This window comes from Drosophila ficusphila, unplaced genomic scaffold, assembly GCF_018152265.1.
Source record: "Drosophila ficusphila isolate 14025-0441.05 unplaced genomic scaffold, ASM1815226v1 contig_636, whole genome shotgun sequence".
NCBI lineage: Eukaryota > Metazoa > Arthropoda > Insecta > Diptera > Drosophilidae > Drosophila > Drosophila ficusphila.
The window spans coordinates 84,110-102,278 of NW_025064569.1; the positions used below are offsets into that span (position 1 = coordinate 84,110).

Here is an 18,169-nt window from a genome sequence, read left to right on the forward strand (position 1 = left end):
AATCGATCTAGACATGCAAGACTGTCCGTCTGTCTTTTCCTCTTTAAAGTAGTCTCTCAGTTTTAAAGCTATCTCGATGTAACTACCAAAAGTGTCGAGTTTGCGAATCGGATTCCGATTTAAAGGAGAATTTTCCATTGTCCAGCAGTTACCTTTTAATACCATTTTATAACCACATTTCTGTCGTTTCAAAGGTGCTTATCGAAATTGTTATCAATCGATGTGCCCACATGACGTGAGACATGCAATCAATGCGTTCCAAAAAAAAGTAATTTGTCAAATTTATTACAATAGGATATTACCATTAATTTATTATTTTGCTCACAAGTTTCAAATGTAGTCTGTATATGATGCAGCCACCCCTGGCCAATCACTTGTCATTGACAATATTCTTAGGTAACAGTTTTAGAGGCTATCAAAAATATTAGTTGCTTGGTTGTTGATTAGAGGTTTACTGCCGTTCGGGGTGGCTAAATGGGACAAAATACACGGGTTAGTGGCTTTACATTTATGATTTGATAGCAATATAAATATTTATCGAAAATACTAAGACAGTAGTATAATAGGACAAGTATTACACACTAGATTTAACAGGCTTTCCAACTTATGAGGTAACAATTAAATAAAGCGCTCGAAAGTGTTCCTTAGTACGGCCAACGAATCAAACAAAGCCCACAGTCTAGCATTAATACCAAAAGTATATACACGTAATTGTTCAATTCAGCCGCTGCGAGTGTTTAAGTGCCTTTTATCTAATCATTAAAGATTAGAAGGTTCTGTGTATTTGGTTGCTCCCTTCGGTTCTTCTCTATCCGCTGTAAATGTCTCTACGATGTATAAAAAAAAGCCGCTTTAGGTCTAACGCTGAGATTACATTCATAACAGGAAACCTTGAATTGCATCGATTACTTAGGACGCCAGGCCGCGCTGGCGACGTTTCACGCGGGCATACGGTCCCACCGCTGGGTCCATGATGAAGTCGTAGAGAACCCGGGTCCAGCTAGTGTGTTGGGGCATCGTGTCGTAGAATTCCTTGGCGATGCGCTTCACCTCGGGCAAACGGGAGCCGGGCACAGCCGGGAAGTCGTGATGCTCGTTGTGGTAACCCACGTTGAAGGTGATCCAGTTGAGCGGGCCATAGTAAGAGTAGGTCTCAAAGCCTTTGGCAAACATGTAGTGCTCCGAGATAAAGTGTCCGGCAACCGGGTGCAAGCCCATGGCTAGAATGCTACCGATCAGCAAATAGGCAAGGGGCTTCCAGCCCAAGAAGTATACGATCAGCGCATTGAAAGTCAGTTGCACCACAGTGTTAATAATCTCCAAGCGCGTGGGTGGCTTCGGGTTAATCACCAATGGACGGAAAATGTAGAAAAACGGTTGCAGGCACACCCACAAAAACTTTCCGAATGTGGTATCAAAAAGGCGCGCCTCCAGTAGGGTGGGTATGTCAGTGTCAATTGCCTCATCCCCTTGGTAACTGAAAAAACCAAACGAGTCATTTTTTTTGTCAATTTAAAAGATGAATGCAAACATAAAAATTAAATTTGTTTAGTAGCAACGGAAAACTTTTTTTAAGAGTAGGATTAGCGCCAATTGAAACTTGTTATTGGGAAAGCGATGGCGTTGAACGACAATCAACGATTCTCGCACCTGAGAGATAAGATAACACGCGACTAATGTTTTAGTGAATGTGGTGACTGTAAACATAAATACACAATTATGTGTATGTTAAAAAAAATATTTATTTTACCTTCGGCACTTTAATTCGATTGGGAACTTTTCGCAAAAACAAGGCGATAATAGAGTGACTCAAGTTAACTCGACTTGCGGAATCTGGAGTGGCAAATCGCAGAGCTACGTGACCAATTCAGAGCCTTATTTGGATACGCATATTGCTATAGCTTTATCTTATCGGGGCAATTTAGTCGATGCCAAGGAAAGGGTAGAAAATGGGAATTGACTCATGGACGAGTGGGGAAAAGTTCTTGTCAAACAGAATGAGAATGTATCAGTGTTGGGCAACAAATTCCAGCCACTTAATAGGCAAATTAAACGAGGGGTTGGACAAATGACGTTTTCACAATTTACTTTGCGATGACGCCCTAGTAATAAGATACGCGCTATGTGTAGGTGAAAGCGCTATTCACCGGCATACGTGATGTATCTACTGGAACTGCACGTACCGGTGGTGCTCCAGGTGGTATTTTTTGAACGAAATACTCATTGGTAGGCCGATGGGCAGGTTGCAGATGAAGCCCAGGATCCGGTTGTGCAGGGGCCTGCTGTGCCCGAAGGCCAGGTTGTGCGAGATCTCGTGCACGGCCAGCATCAGCGAGTGGTTGATAATGCCCCCGAAGCAGTAGGCAGCCACGAGGAGCCACGACCACGACAAGTCCTTCACAACGAACAGCGCCAGGATCTGGGTGAGGACCATCGCTCCGGCCACCCACTTGAAGTTGGGGTCGTGACCGAAGAGCTTCTTAATCTGCGGGTACTTCTCCAAAATAAGTTTACGCCGCGAGGCGTGCGGCTCCTCCGTGTAAACCCACTCGAAGTCGCTGCGCGAAACTTTTTGGCCCATTTCGGATCTTTGGTTTGTTACGGATGACGAGCTACAGGTCGGCGTCAGTGGGCTGACACTATCGACCGGCGCGAGAAAGAAAACTATGACAATGTCCAACTGGGCGGATTGAAAAATATAATATGACCTGACCAGTGTTGCCAGGTTTTGAAATTTTAATCGACTAACCATGAGTTTCCCCTAAAAAATCCAGCTTACACCTATCACCGCATCACTGGCCAAATAACGTTAGCGAGTGCACCTACCAGTTTAAATGGTAAAATTGACGTGTTACCCATCTCCCTATTCAAGCTTTTGTTTTCGCATTCTTGCCTTTGGTTTTCCATTAGCTCTTCATTTTCTTCCAGGAAAATGCTTATTCGTTTTGACCTGGTTTACCCTTGCGTTGAACTTTGGCCGTTAGAGGCTTCTCAACTTTATAAGACCTCATTCCTAGTATTTTTAGTATTAAAATTTGAATCCTAATCGATTTTGGGTCAAATATTTAAGCGTCATTTTTTAATTATTATCAGGGCTTTTAAAAATCTTTGAAGCTCGTAATCAGGGACGATTCACGGAAATGTTGACGCATTGTTAAGAAAAAAACGTACAAACGATACAAAAACAAACAAAATTTTTAAATTTTTTTTAAGGCCTTAAGAGCTAGAGTTAGTTGATGCTATAGAAAACAGTCTTTATAGTCAGATCAAAATATTCCGAAAAGCTTATGCAAATTATAAATTGATCTATAATGATTTAAAACTAAAGGAACCTAATTTCTAGTTAAACTACATACAAGGCTTCGATAAATTTAGGTTAGCCAACAATTAAGGACTGCCGATTTCACCACGTATAAGGTTAAAAATAAATACAGTTGGTACTGTAGGATTCAGGAGTTCCGAAAGTTTGCTGGCCATGATGTTTATACTCGTGCTACATTTTTTATCGACATCTACAGCTTTCAGTTATTGCGAGCTGATAATTAATCACAATAAAATCCTCCGATCGTACGAGCTATGGCATATACATATCCATGCTTAAGTGGAAAACGGCTAAACATAAAGAAAAGCAGAGAAATTACATAAATTATTACAAACTATAAGCCGTGGAGTACATCATAGGTAAAGCGCACTAGCAACCCAACCCAGAAATCTCAATGTGGGGCTTTGTGTAAATTTGCTTCGTTTGTCAGCTGTTTCTTAGGAGTGGTATATTTAAACATAATGTGTACATATGTAATTTGTTTTGTTTTTACTATATTTTTTATCAATATTTCTAGAAAAAGCTAAAACAAAGTGCGGCAAAAAGATGTTCTGATATTGTGGCTTTTGCGTAAAGTTGCTTGCTCTTTTTAGCAAGTGACTTGAAATATTTTCTTTAGATAGATGCAAGGGTTTTTGTTTATATATTTGTATATATTTGTTGTTGCTGGTTGACGACGCAGTTTTAAAATTGATGATACACAGAGAAGAACTAAATGGATACAGAGGATGCCCGGCTTTTTGGCGAGATTTTTTTAGCTCCTGCGGCTGCCAGATGTTGTTGCTGCCGTGCTCGCTGCTGATGGTAGTGTAACTGCTGCGCCGCTGCTGCTGATGGTGTTGGTGCTCCGTCCGTCTCTAGTCCTTGTAGTTTAATGGTCGGCTGCCTTTTTGAATTAATAGTTGAATAAATATATAATTTTACTTTAATTTTTGCTGGTCTTTGAATAATTTATTTTTGCGCTCGGTTGTCGACTTCGCTGTTCTTTGTTGCTGTTTTGCTCACTCACTTTTTGTTTAGAATTCTTTCTTAGTTGTTTTGCGGCTCAGCAGAAAATATTTAAATCAAATCGGCAATATTAGCAGGCATTTCCTCAATTGTTGTATGGTAGAACTGTTCAATATCCTTCAGGATTCGTCGATCATCATCTGTAATGAAGTTGATCGCAACACCCTTGCGACCGAAACGACCACCGCGGCCGATTCTACAAAAGAGTAAGAGAGGAAAACATGTTTTAAGCGTGCTTAGCATTAAGCTTTTCTGAAGAGGTGCCCCTACCTATGAATGTAGTTCTCGCGGTTCGAGGGTAAATCATAGTTGATGACCAACGAGACTTGCTGCACATCAATACCACGCGCCAGTAAATCAGTGGTAATCAGGACACGCGAAGAGCCCGAACGGAATTGTTTCATAATGACCTCGCGGTCACGCTGCTCCATGTCGCCGTGCATAGCCGAAACGGTGAAATTGTGGGTCGACATCTCTTGGGTGAGCTGATCCACCTGAAGAAACCAAAAGTAATAAACAGTTGATGAGTTTATTGCATTACTACATTAGCTTTTTCAGGCAAATGTTGACATCGATGATTGTAACCATTGAAAACCGAATGCAAAGAGCGGCAAACAATTAGTGAAAATACTAACCTTGCGTCGGGTGTTGCAGAAGATAACCGACTGGGTAATGGACAGCGTATCGTACAGATCGCATAGGGTGCCCAGTTTCCAGTTCTCCTGCTTCACGTTCACGTAGAACTGCTTGATACCCTCAAGAGTCAACTCTTCTTTCTTAACCAGGATGCTGACGGGCTCACGCATGAAGCAACGGCTCACTTCAAGAACATCCGGGGGCATGGTAGCAGACAGCAGGATAACCTGTACGTCAGGGGGGAGCATCTTGAACACGTCCTGGATCTGGTCCTTGAAGCCACGCGACAACATCTCGTCGGCCTCATCCAGCACGAAAAGCTTAATGTACTGGGTGCGCAACACCTTGCGGTTGATCATGTCGTAAACGCGACCAGGGGTTCCCACCACCACATGGCAGCCGGATTCCAGGATGCGGGCGTCCTCGCGCACGTTGGTGCCGCCGATGCAGGCGTGCGAATGCACCTTCATATACTCGCCCAGCGCCATCACCACACGCTGGATCTGCGTGGCCAGCTCGCGGGTGGGAGCCAGAATCAGGGCCTGGCACTCACGAATGGACGTGTCGATTTGCTGAAGGATGGCAATCGAGAAGGTGGCAGTTTTGCCAGTTCCTGTGGTAAGGATTCAGGTGAGCGTTTGTTGGGAAATTGTTAAAATGGAATCAAGTAAGGGGAAAAATTTAAAGCGTTCTGGGCTTGCTGTCTTTGGTTTCTTCCCAAATTCATTTTTGTTTAACCAAAGAAGGTCCAATTTTTTTAACAATATTTTTTTTATTTACTACCAACATTTTTGTGAGCTCAAAGGTATGCGGTTAAAATCACTACCTAAGCTGACAAATTTTCGAGGGTTGGCCTGTACATTACTCCCCGCATGGATTACGAAATGCAGGTGCAAGAGGAATACAGAATAAGGGTGTGAATAGACTAAGTTTCATGGAGCCTTCTGAAAGGATTTCTTCTGTAGGTTGCCTTTCCCACAGATCAATTTAAAAACGGCTAAGCTGAAATTTGGCAAGAAACAGACAAAAATAGGAAAGAAAGTCCAACAAGCGACCTTCTTTCTGGGAACTTTCTTCTGCCTGGTGCCGTTGTGAAAACAAAGTGCAGCTGGCCAGCAAAAAGTGGCGCGCAAGCGCAGAGACGCCGCGAAACGGACGGAGCAGCGAAAGAGAGATAGAGAGCGAGAAAGAGAGCGGTTTTTACAAAGCATACAGGCGCAGCAGCTGAGTCATACGACTTTTCGCTGATTTTGCACATTCGTTTACGAATTTCTTTGTCACTGATCGAGAGAAAAAAAAAGGGGGAAAACATGGGGGACGGGTCGAGGTACTCACCCGATTGTGCCTGGGCGATGACATCGCGTCCCTTGACACAGGGAATGATGGCGCGCTGCTGGATGGCAGACGGCTTCTCGAAACCGTAGCCGTAGATTCCGCGCAGCAGCTCCTCACGCAAGTTCATGTCATCGAAGTTGTCGTACACCTCGTGCCAAGTGGACTCGATGACTCCCTCGGGGTCCATGCCGGCGGGACCATCCTGAGCTATTTCACTTCGGTCATCCCTGCGAACGAGCGAGAAAATTCATTAGTGGGCGCGGAACAACGGCCCCGACTTGGAGGGTAAAAATTTTCCAACAGCATTTGTTGGTTATGGCGAATCGCGCTTGGCAACTGTCGCAGCGGCACTCACATTATCAACAATAAAGAATTGACTACGTAAACTTATATCCTGAATTTCGACGGTTTGAGCCTGGTTCACTCAATCAACTTATGCCGTCTATGTCTAGAACGAATGAATAACACAGGGAATTTGAGTGCCGCCTGTGTTGTGTTTCTCCCGTCGAAAGCCGAACGTGTTTTCAGAGCGTTACGTTTGCGGTGCGAAGCGTTCACGTATTAAACAAAAACGAGACCATCAGTTGTGACGACGGCTAGGCGGCCTTTTGAGCGATGAGCGGCCGCCCCTGAGAGGGTGCGAAAGGGACGACCCTGTTGTCGCCCGTGTCAATGTCAACGGGAGAGAGCAGTCTCGCAATAATGTGCACGTAACTGTGAGCCAGTGTTGTCTAACGTCGCTCGCAAATAGTAGTAGCCGGTTAACAACGGCATTAGGGAAAATCTGGTCGACAAGCGAATTTTTTGAGGCGTGTGTTGAGTTGACCAAAAATCGAGACGGAGCAATGCCAAATCAGCACACGATTGCGGCATTACTCCAAAGATAGAATAAGCGGTCTGCGTCATGGTCCAGTCATGAGTCAAATAGATGTGTGTGTGTGTGTGCGATTGAGTTAAGTGGCGACAGACGTCACCGGATTTCAGCAAACTCGGATGTTCTAAAAGGCTGGAAAACCACCAACAACTCTCTTGGAGCAACCACTGGGCTCTCTCTCGCTGTCGCTCTCTGCGTCTCGCTCCCACTCCCTGCACCATCATTCGGGCGTGTAATTTTTTTCTTTTGCGTTCCACTCATTTTGACCGTCAGAAATTTTCAAATCCCTTTTCTACATTGTTTCACATTCGGATAGTCCCAAACCGTTTTCAAATCGATGGGGCGCGGTTTCCCCTGACCACTTTTCACTTTTTAAACGCTTAATCTACGAAATATACTAACATTTTCTGAAAATTATTTGGCACTTTTTATACACGTGCTGCTACTGATTTGTTAAAACCAAGCAAAAGAGGCTCCATCTTGCAAAAGTTTTAGTGATGTAAGATAACTTCGCCGACTATCGATAGCTCGATCTCGAAATATCGGCAATAGCAGGGAGAAATCCGGTGCTTTGCACCAGATTTCGATGGCAGCAGTCTCATACGAGAGGGGAATAAAATCGTACATAATTTTATGCGGATTATACAATTTTTGGAATGTATTTTTATGAATAAGTAAGTGCCTATTGATTTTGGCGCTGTCACTTAAATCCAGGGCTTCATTTTCCATCAGCGTTGCCGGACTGGTCTGACAGATTTCTTTTCAATCCCTTGGCGAATATTTCCCAATACTTATAATATGATTGAACTAAATCTTAATGTATTTAGAATTTTTAGACAGATTAGGCAAATAATAAGTTTATGTTAACCGACATTCGATTGAAAAGAAATTCTAGAATAGTCCTCCTTTATGGTTTGAGTCTGCGCTATCAAGTTCTCGTAAGTTGTTTTGAGAGTGAGGGATGTATTGAAACCAATGGTTAGTCGAAACTCTTCCGCCACGGTCACTCTGAATTTTTACCGCAGCGTGAACAGTGTGAGTGTCGCGGGATTCCTGGATTATGTTTAAGTAGAGACAAATTGCGAATTTTCTGTACGTGTTGGTCAGAAAATCGATCGACGCACAAACTGGGTAAACGGTGTTAAAAACTACTTTCGTTCTGAGAGCAGTCCTTAAATGGCAAAACGCTACACATGTACGCGCAACTTGGCCAACCGCGTTGGCTGTGCGTCGTCGTAAGCGTGTGTGTATAAGTGTGCAAAAAGTGAAGTGGTATTCGGGACGTATTAGCTTTGTCAACTAGCCAATGCTAAAACACATATTGCGGGTGCAGCACATCGTGATACGTGAGATTCGAGCACATATAGGCGTTGAAATTAAAGGCTATTTTTAATTTATGACAGTTACTCAGTGCCGGCCAAGAAAGAGTCGATTCATAATACTCGGGTGTTGAGTCATCGTCGCTCTCACTCGCTCATTTGCATTGTCCGCAGCCGGCTGATTAATAACGGCCCGCCTAGTACGGCCGTCTCCCTCTCGCACACGCTCCAGCCGCGCCGTTGCACTCTCTCGCTCCGGGTGTCGAGAGAGTGGTGAGTGAGCGGGTGACTCACGGCAGCCCCCTGCAGCGCCCTCCCGCTGAGTGAGTTTATCTCAAACTCAAAATTCTCTGTTTCTTGCTTTTCCGCCGGTAGAGGCGCTATATTTTTGTGGGCAATCGACAATCGAATTGATAAAAGAGTATTTAAAGATTTTAGGGTATCGCTGTTTAACATTTGCAGCACAGCGGCAGAGTTTGTCTGTGCGACGGGGGAGATTTGCCGCTGCTTTGCAAACCTTTATCAACGTTTTCTCTGGTATGTTAACTCTTCTGTTAGGCAGATCTGTTAGCCAACAGCTTGTCGAAAGCGCCTCCAGCGGACGAAACTCACTTATCGAAAGCGATAAAACACAATCGAAGAAGGCATTACAAACTAATGGCCACATTCGACTTTTGAAATCCGCCTCGAACGCTTCGAAAATTTGTAGCGAGTCGGACGTGTGTGTGGAGCTGCTGGCGTACGGTTTCTGTCTGTCTTGGTCTCATCCCCCGTGTGTGTGGCTGTGCTTAGTGTGTGTATATGTGAGTTTTTTGGAGGAAGAAAATTCGGTTCTTAGTGCGCTATAGCGCTATATTTATATTGCCATTCCGGACCAAAATCGCACCGCCACTCGGCCTTTGTGTGTATCAAGGGCGGAGGAAAGCAGCCATCGATACGAAAGGGCGCCCCGTTTGCAAATTTAACGGGGGCGACGATTGGCAATACAATGCGATACGAAAAAAGTTAATTCTGTCTACCTCTCTCTTTCTACACCTCTCGTTGCAGTTGGAAGAAATAAGTTTCCCCAAGAAGAATCGTCGGCGTTGCGGTTTTTCTTTGTCTCCCTGCAATCTTCGTGTGACCCCCGAAACGAAAGTGCGACTCGCCGTGCGGTAAAGAAGCAATCCAGCCAATACTCAGCCAATCCAATTTAATCCGCACCCACGACAAAGAAAGCAACATGAGCTGGCAAGATTATGTGGACAACCAACTCCTGGCCTCGCAGTGCGTGACCAAGGCGTGCATCGCCGGCCACGACGGCAACATTTGGGCGCAGTCTAATGGCTTTGAGGTGAGTACGAAAAACGGTTGGAAAACAGCGGCTAGTTGACAATGAATTTTCGCAAGTTCAAGGGTGTGACTCGCTCTGTCTCCTTCTCTCGGCCGCCATGATAACTTTCGGTTGATAAAAAGCAACTCCCACCCTCTTTCTCTCTCGCGAGTTCACCCCCTGCAGAGGGGTTCCTGCGCAGGCTCACTCTTCTCCCCCGTCCACCCCCGCTCAAATGTTAGGGGAGTCTGCGTGATCGCGAGGAGTTGTGAGGAATCAACTTTGCCAATAGACCAATTGGCCGGCAATTTAATCTCTTCTGTCTGTCGATTGATGACTAAAGCACAGTTTGCACTTGATACGCTGTAAGAGGGGGATGGGGGAAATCTGATATCAGCAGCCGGGTCTGATGTCTGCGCTGTGCAACACTGGTTCCTGATAATGCACACTTGAGCCCCTCCCCTTTAGTAGCGCACGCCCTTATCGCACTTAGTGTGGTTTATTTTTTCAGGCTTTCTGCTTTCCAGCTTTAAACTGTTCGCTTCATCTGCCGGTCAAAATAAATGCTTGTTATCGGAGCGAAATGAAGAGAAATACAGAAAATATCTTGAGCAGGCAGTGCCGCGTCACCAGCAGAGAGTGAGTGAGTCGGCTACCTTTGAATGCTCAGAGTATTTTCATATGCGCGCCACGTTTTTGCCCCTTCTGTAGATATCGTGTCAATGTATGTGTGTGCAACTTCCTGCCGGCTCCATGTGTTCTTATCCTGCTCTCTCCGTTATCCGCTTCCACTCGGTTCAGCCACTCCCTTTTGCTTTGTTTGTCGATTGGAGTTTTTCTCGAAATGTCGATTGTAGTGTTAGATTGATTAAAATCCAATTTTATGTTGCTGACCAGTACTTTGAGTTTTAATAAGGTTGCGACGTCATCATCCCTTTCATCTCGCTCTATCGTCGTACTTTCCTCACCTGCTATTTCTGCAAGCGTATCACTTTCGTTTTATCATCATTCTACTTCAGCATCTGCCTTTATTATTTTCCCCTAATTCGCATTACCCGAGCTTCCCGCTTTTGAGCTCTGTTTGTATATTTGGTGGCATGAATCATTGTCAATGTTTTAATCAGCGCTTGAACAGCTGCCGTAGGCCTTTCCAGATTGTTTTCAATAATCAATTTGAAGGTTTCAGCGAACCCCGATTCTTCTAGTCTGGCTTATCAAAAAATGTATATTGATACTTTTGTGAAAACCGGCTCTGAAATGTAAAATTTTAGTTATATATGGATCTTCCAGTATATACACCCAGCCAGCCAACCACTGCAGTGCATTGAAAAGTTCCCATTTTAGGTGAGCGCAAATGATGTTTTAGCACTTGTGGATTTTCGCTATTGCCATATAATAGGCACTGCTTAGTTTATAACGTTTTTGGCAAAGCTGTCTACGCAAAACCGGCTTTTCGCGACTCCTCCGCTCCGCTCTCCACATTTCTTTCACTCTCGCCGACATGACGCTCAATGGAAACTTCTCGATTTCGAGTTCGAGCGGCATTTCGATGTGTCACCGATTGGCAGGCTGCAAATGACTAACTATAAATTGTAAAATACTTTCAAATTAATTTCCCACCTTGCTCCCTGGTAAAGCAGCTGTTAGTGAGATGGGCTGCCAACTTGCTCAGCATTTGGCCAAGGCTAATGACATTGATGCACTCTTTCGCATCCTCTTCCTCTCTTATTGCCACTCTCTCGCTCTCCAGACGGATAAGGCGCTCAAGTGTGTAAAACTTGTTTTTGAAATCCGAAAATCAAGGCGGGCTCATATCACATATCCCTGTGCCAGCCACAGCCACCGAACGCCACACCCCTCCATTCCACCCTGAAATGGAGTGGACCACATTTGTTAATAAGTTGGCCGTCAGTTGTCGATGTTGCCAACTGTTTTCAAATGGGTGGTGGTTTGCTGGCGGTGGTGGGTTTGCCTTTGTGTGCGTGGGTTGACTGCAGCTGATTAGTTTGATGTTTTAACAGAAATTAATGCTTAATACACCAAAGATAGTGTGGTTCTCGAATTTCCTTCTGATCCTTATATAAAGGTGAAATTCCCTTCTGGTTAGGATATAACTTAGTCTTAGCAATAATTTAGTTAAATGCTTGAAAGCTTGATTAATTACCGAAAATCCATTTCCGATCTTCTAGGTGACAAAAGATGAGCTCTCCAAACTGATCAGCGGCTTCGACCAGCAGGACGGGCTCACCAGCAACGGCGTAACACTTGCCGGCCAGCGGTACATTTACCTCTCCGGCACAGACCGCGTAGTGCGTGCCAAGCTCGGCCGGAGCGGAGTGCACTGCATGAAGACAACACAAGGTGAGCCACGTTAAAATTTCTACAATTCCGATAACTGGGCTACTATTCTCGATTCGGTTTCCTATAGTTTTGTATGAATTGTTGCAATATGCTTCTAAAAGGTGATACATCTCCGACCCTATGAAGTGATATGGTGCGAAATTTCGATGTTTTAATGATACATAAATTCTTATTTTCTCATCTTGGGGAATGAAGATCAAATGATAAATTTTATGACTAGACTATTTGAATGGGCGAGGTATCTTGACATTCATTTTTAGATGTCTCAATTTTTTTTTTTGATAAGTAAGCTTATTTAAACAAATATCTGCAGCCATCTGCTGAATGAAACAATTGCTTTGAAATCATGATTTACAAGTTTAATCAACAAGCAAAATTGTCTTTGTTTTGTCACTGAAAAAAAAGTATTTTTTAAGCTGATTAAACTTTTTGGAGCAGTTTTGATTTTAAAAACTGTAAAAAAATAACCTCTTTTGCAATGTCAGCAAACCATTCAAGAAATTTTTTAGATATAAAGTTTTAAGAAATGTTTATTAACCGTAGAGAGCTTGGGGCAGTTAAAACACAAATTTAAAGAATTCTAATTCAAACATCGTATTCTGCCCAGTTATTTCGCCACTGAGTGTTATCGATGCTTTGTCTGCCGTACCTTGATAACTGTTATCAGGTTTTTTTTTATAGCCGAAGCCAAAGCAAACACGAAAAGACGTTTAAATAAAAATGTTAAATGCTCCTCGTTTTCGCAGACTTATCGCTGGTGAAAAGAATTTAATCCAAAGCCCAACTCACCGCCAACAGATAAGTTCTGTCGTAAAAAAATTGGAAAGTTGTATTGAGCGTTTTATTTTTGGTTTTTGGCGAACAGGTTAAAGAACTTTTTATACTAACGTATTTATTTTGTATATGATGTTCACTGAACTATACCTAATTTGTGGCAATTAGCACGAACAACTAAAAGAAAATGAATGTTGTAAAATGGGCTCCATTGTCGTTATGGCTTTACGTCGTCGAGCATCGTTTATCGTTTGCTCCAATTTTAAGGTCAACGAAAGTAACGTTTTATTAGTCAGCATCTTTAGCTGCCTTAATTTTTAAGAACTTTTCTCGCTCTTGGCGTTTCTAGGCTAAACAGCCGATTTTTATTCTTCGTTTTTGCCTTTTGCATTTACGAGCAGTTTGTTTGCATGAGGCGTCAGCCGCACTTCCATATTTGTACAGTTTTTGCGGCAACTGTTGCGCACTGGCACACACATTTTCACGTAAACACAGACGTTTCAGCCCACCACCACCACCCTCCGCAAACCGCTGCATCTACGAGCTCAAGGTTATTGCCGTAATCCATTTCAAGTGTAAATGTTGCACAGTACAGTGCGTGTGAGTGTGTAAGACAAACCACAGAGGCAGTGGCGTAAAAATAGAAAAATTGGCTAGAAATGGCAAATGTCTCTGGCTGTCGGCGCTTTCTCTGGTTTGCTTTGGACCTGGCCAGCTCGAATACGGCGTCGGGTAGCTCATATCTTTTGGCCCACAGGCCCACTCCAGCTGATCGGGTATTATAGCATTGCCACAATCGTGCAAGGTACACCATGCGACTAGAATTACCACCTGACCGACTGACTGTCCGAATGGGGTGGCTTTTGACGGTCAAGACTAGCTTGAGCGTCAGTTCGCCGTCCGATATTGTTGGACGGCATCGAGCTTATTCGCTTTGAATGTGTCACCTTTAAGTCACTTTTGGGGTGATCACAGTTTTAGAAAGCCTTGTTTGTCATGCCCAAAAACCTGACGGGCTATAAACGAAAAGTAACAATGTAATCTTTTCAGCCGTTGCTGCTGCATCTGCTTCATTTTTGGTGTACTGCTATATCTGGAAAAGAGTCTAGATTGGTTCTTTCACTTTTGATTTGACAAATTTGGGCTTTGAAAGTTTAACTTTTCATTTTTTGTCATTTTAAGTTGACTGGTTATCAAACTTGAAATAACTCTTCGGGGACTGAGGCATTTACATGTTTCAACTGTGGAAAGCCTTTATTAACGAGAGTTGTGAGCAATTATCAATAGATAGGCCTTATAAGATTTCGGCGCATCATGATGTTAGTGGTTTGAGGGTAAAAGTAGAATGTTTCTATGATATTGAGGTCATGGTATAATAAGTACAAGGTAGTCTCGTCGGCTTTTTTTTTCCCCCTATCGACACTACAATTAGAGCGAGAGAGAGAGTGTTTTCCTATGGGTTCGGGTCGATAGGGGGAAAAAACCCGAACGATTTTGCAGCCGACGAGACTACCTTGTATAATTCTACCATGATTGAGGTATTCCGGCTTTTCGTTTGCAAAGGCTCTCAGGCCAGACCCGGTTTATTGACCCCCGGGCGAGCTCAGTCTGACACACGCTTCGATTTGATTCGAGCGTGCTGTGAGTCGCAAAGCTGCGGCTTCATCTTAATACACTAACAATTAAGTGTCCGTCATTTTTCTGCTCATTTGATTAATGTATTAGCCACTCAACTCAAGACTTGTCATTCGGGTCCATTCTCGTTGGCTCTTGAGTTGCCTCTCCTCTCCAGCCGTTCATCCAGTTTTCACCTACGAAGCGCCGTGCTCACGCGCTCTTTATTGATCGCCTTATTCATAATTTCCAGCTGCCGAAGAGCAGATACACCTGTTGTAAAAACGGTTAGTTCTTATTTTTCCGCTGCAGACAGCTGCTTTCTCTCCGCTTTTGAGGCATTGTCAACCGGATAGATGGTTGAAAAATAATTGATGTGACTATGGCAAGGAGGCGCTTTCCACACAGGGGGCGCAGAAAATTATAACAGATCGACTAAACCGAGTGAATTTTGATATTAATGTGTGAAGGGTTGAATAATTGTAATAATGTGTTCTGGACGTAGTACAGAAGTTTAGTTTAGTGTTAATTGAAAGGTATTAATTCTACTAAACATTTATTACTTAGAAGCCTGCTCACTTTGTGTGAGTATGTATGAATTTACGACTTGAAAGTTAAATAAATTAGATGCATTTCACGTTTTTGGGAGATATTTAAGTATTAGCAGATACCTCCGCTTTTGCTATGCAAAAACACTTACTAACATATAATTTTTAATGAATTTATTGTAAACTCAAATAATTTTAGTGTTAACACTACGAAAAAAATTGTAAATAAAAATAAGCATGGAATACTGAATATGATTAATCATTAATAAATATATATATAAAATACGTAATAAATATGCCATTCATTCCGTACTCTTTTACCTTTGCAGCCGTGATCGTTTCCATCTACGAGGATCCCGTTCAGCCCCAGCAGGCCGCTTCCGTCGTAGAAAAACTTGGAGATTATCTGATTACTTGCGGGTACTAGGAGAATAAATCAACACAAACACCCCATCAACCACAACACACACACACCAACCACTACAACAGCAGCAACAAATTTGATAAGGGAAAACCGTAAATGAACTAATAACACATAAAAAGTAATTATTAATATTTAAATTTATGAAAAAACCAACGGCCAAGAAAAATTTGCGGTTTTTTGTGTGTAACAGAAGAAATGGAACGAGTAAAAACGCATATGCTTGAAAAATGTCAAAAAACGCAAATAATTACCCAACTACAACAAAATTATAAATTTCTGCATTATTATATTTAAAACTTTTTGGTTTATACGATAAAAATAAAAAGAAACAAAACTATAAAATGATCCATAATTAAGAATTGAGTCCGCAGCTTTGAACTTATTTAGCATTTCATTTTGTCAGAAATTGTAAGAATTAAGAACTGCAAATGCAAGAATAGCAATCCAAAATTTAAAAAGATTCAAACCACAACGCAAAGCAAACGCAGGCATTTTTTTGAAAAATTTTATAGCAATATTTACACAACCGATACTCTATGTATGTTTATACATAAACACACACACGCAGGTTTTATAAAAAAGAGTGAGTGAGAGAAGATTTGGATTTGACAGTCGGACGGAGGGCAGCGAAAAAAGACAGAAAAGGAGAGAGAAGTACACCAACGAAACGAAGCAAAGGGAACTGAGAGAAAAGAAAACGGAGAAAATACCAACCAATATAAATAAATATATCTATATATATTTGTATATGTGAACTATTTGGAGATCCGCGATGCTCTATTTTTATATGGTGGAAGGAAAAAACCAAAATGGAAGAATCGTGAATACCAGCCACAATGGTTGATTTTTTATACAAGCTGATATCGTAGGGAGAAATTTAAACTTTTTTAAACGCAAAATACAAAACGCATACTTCATCGATAAGTGTTCATACTCAGATTCCGTTTCCCACTGCAAGTCATAAAGTAGGTACTTCTCTCACTCCTTTCAATGTGTCCGCTTTAATTTCTGTAATTTTTCACATTGTAGCTAAATAAAATCACTTGATCGGTTTATTAGCTTGTCAGTTTGAGTCAGTTATGTCTCAGTTAGCACTTAAGGAATACTCATTATTGCAATCGGGAATCCGCCATTTTAATTGTTTTACTACTTTCCCAACGGTAGCATAAAAAGTTTCGCTAACAGTTACAATTCAAACGCCATTCTATTTTTAGGTAAACTCTTCAAAAGTCTTTTCGCGCTCTCTCACATACTCCTCCATTCCCAATAACCCCCTTTAATTCTGATTTCGATCCCTGAAAATTTCCGTAAATGCTTAAGAAACTTGAAATGAAAACAAAGCATAAATATACGGATATAAAACATATATAATACGATACTTTAATACTATTAAAATGAAAAATCAGAGTGAGACAACTGAGAAAGCTCCTCATAAAAAGTATGCAAATGCCGCATTTTCCTTCTGGGCGGGGGGCTATCGGCAATCGATAGGTCAAAGAACTCTGCGCTTCTACATATATTGTTTTCCCTAAACATTTCATGGTCGCGTTAACAATTCTTTGTGCATTTATGGTTTCTTTTAATTATTTTTGAAAATATTGCTTTTCGTGCTGACCATTTTTGGTCTGCGCGAACTGCCATGTTATTTTCGTCGTTGTAGATTCATTTGAAATGGCTGACGCAACTGCGCAATCATTTTTCCACCAAATATTCATAAATAAAACGGATACTCATTTTATAATGCTTTCTGTGGCGGTTTGGCCGCCAGCAGAGCCGTGGGCACTCGTCCACTTCACAGCTGCTTTTTCTTTCAGTAATTGTCGTTCTTTGCATATTTCTTGGCTCTCATCTGGCGGAAAGACATTGACCCACATTATCCATCCAATCCCGCCGCCAAGTGTGAAATTTTACAGATATTTTGGACGGTACACATATGTACATATATGTATACATGTAAATAGGTTTAAACATTAAACATATGCTCGTCGTTCACTTTCGCTCTCAAAATACTTGGATTTCGATTTGCCTACTTCTAGTGAAAACACAAATTATTTAAAGAAGGAGCGGGTCAGAGTGTTGATCAGGACGAGGGTGCTGGACAACTTTTATTAGCAGTAAAACTAATCACATAACATAGTATTATATTATTATTATTTACTATTATGGTTGTTTCTGGCCTCTGGCGCTCGCTTTGGTCCGCAATTTGATGCGCGTGTGCTTTATTTTCGTATCTCTAACGGCGAATTCAAATTTCTTTCACCGCGGGGCGAGAGTAGCTTTCAAGCTTGTTTAGTCAATTAAATATGCAAATTTTGGATGCCACTGTTTCTTTTCAGTGCTTGCCATGAATCAATCCGAGACTGCACTCCCAGTGAACTATTGATCGCTGTATTCTTTATCTGGGCTTTTTTGGAGAATTTGATATTGAAATACGTTTAAATACTAGCATGTAATTTCGTCTTAACATAGAAATATTACAGTCACACATCTTAGAGCAATAATGTTAGGCCCAAAAAATGTTTTAGCTTTGACAGAAAGGTACATTTTTTGTTTGTTTTTGGAGTGTGTAACAGGTGCAAAGAAGTACTGCGATCCAATAAAAAATATATGTATACAGTCAGTCACAAAAGTACTCGTTGCAC

General features: G+C 42.1%; 3 protein-coding genes across 8 annotated transcripts; 1 reads left to right on the forward strand and 2 right to left on the reverse strand.

The window, feature by feature from the left end:
* Positions 1-281: 281 nt before the first annotated feature.
* On the reverse strand, positions 282-2,721 carry LOC108088122 (sphingolipid delta(4)-desaturase DES1). The gene is made up of 3 exons (XM_017185777.2): positions 2,184-2,721; positions 891-1,477; positions 282-827 (listed from the first exon to the last, which is right to left on the reverse strand). Exons 1-2 carry the CDS (start codon positions 2,579-2,581, stop codon positions 910-912), a joined length of 966 nt encoding a protein of 321 aa, XP_017041266.1. The 5' UTR covers positions 2,582-2,721; the 3' UTR covers positions 282-827; positions 891-909.
* Positions 2,722-3,954: 1,233 nt separating this feature from the next.
* LOC108088121 (eukaryotic initiation factor 4A) lies at positions 3,955-7,674 on the reverse strand. Of its 3 annotated transcripts, none has more exons than XR_001771208.2 (6): positions 7,578-7,674; positions 6,302-6,528; positions 4,966-5,579; positions 4,601-4,824; positions 4,332-4,526; positions 3,955-4,208 (listed from the first exon to the last, which is right to left on the reverse strand). XR_001771208.2 is itself a non-coding variant. In XM_017185775.2 (5 exons), coding segments are annotated over exons 1-5 (1,212 nt in total). In that variant the 5' UTR covers positions 7,580-7,674; the 3' UTR covers positions 3,955-4,381. The 3 variants fall into 3 exon arrangements, 1 of the variants encoding a protein (XP_017041264.1); XR_001771209.2 differs by lacking the exon at positions 7,578-7,674 and adding an exon at positions 6,657-6,834; XM_017185775.2 differs by having other exon boundaries at positions 3,955-4,526.
* Positions 7,675-8,147: 473 nt separating this feature from the next.
* LOC108088124 (profilin) lies at positions 8,148-15,869 on the forward strand. 4 transcript variants are annotated; one of them, XM_017185781.2, is made up of 4 exons: positions 8,148-8,210; positions 9,542-9,827; positions 11,996-12,167; positions 15,433-15,869. In XM_017185781.2, exons 2-4 carry the CDS (start codon positions 9,717-9,719, stop codon positions 15,528-15,530), a joined length of 381 nt encoding a protein of 126 aa, XP_017041270.1. In that variant the 5' UTR covers positions 8,148-8,210; positions 9,542-9,716; the 3' UTR covers positions 15,531-15,869. The 4 variants fall into 4 exon arrangements, with proteins under 4 accessions (XP_017041270.1, XP_017041269.1, XP_017041267.1 ...); XM_017185780.2 differs by lacking the exon at positions 8,148-8,210 and adding an exon at positions 8,287-8,306; XM_017185779.2 differs by lacking the exon at positions 8,148-8,210 and adding an exon at positions 9,158-9,297.
* Positions 15,870-18,169: the final 2,300 nt, after the last annotated feature.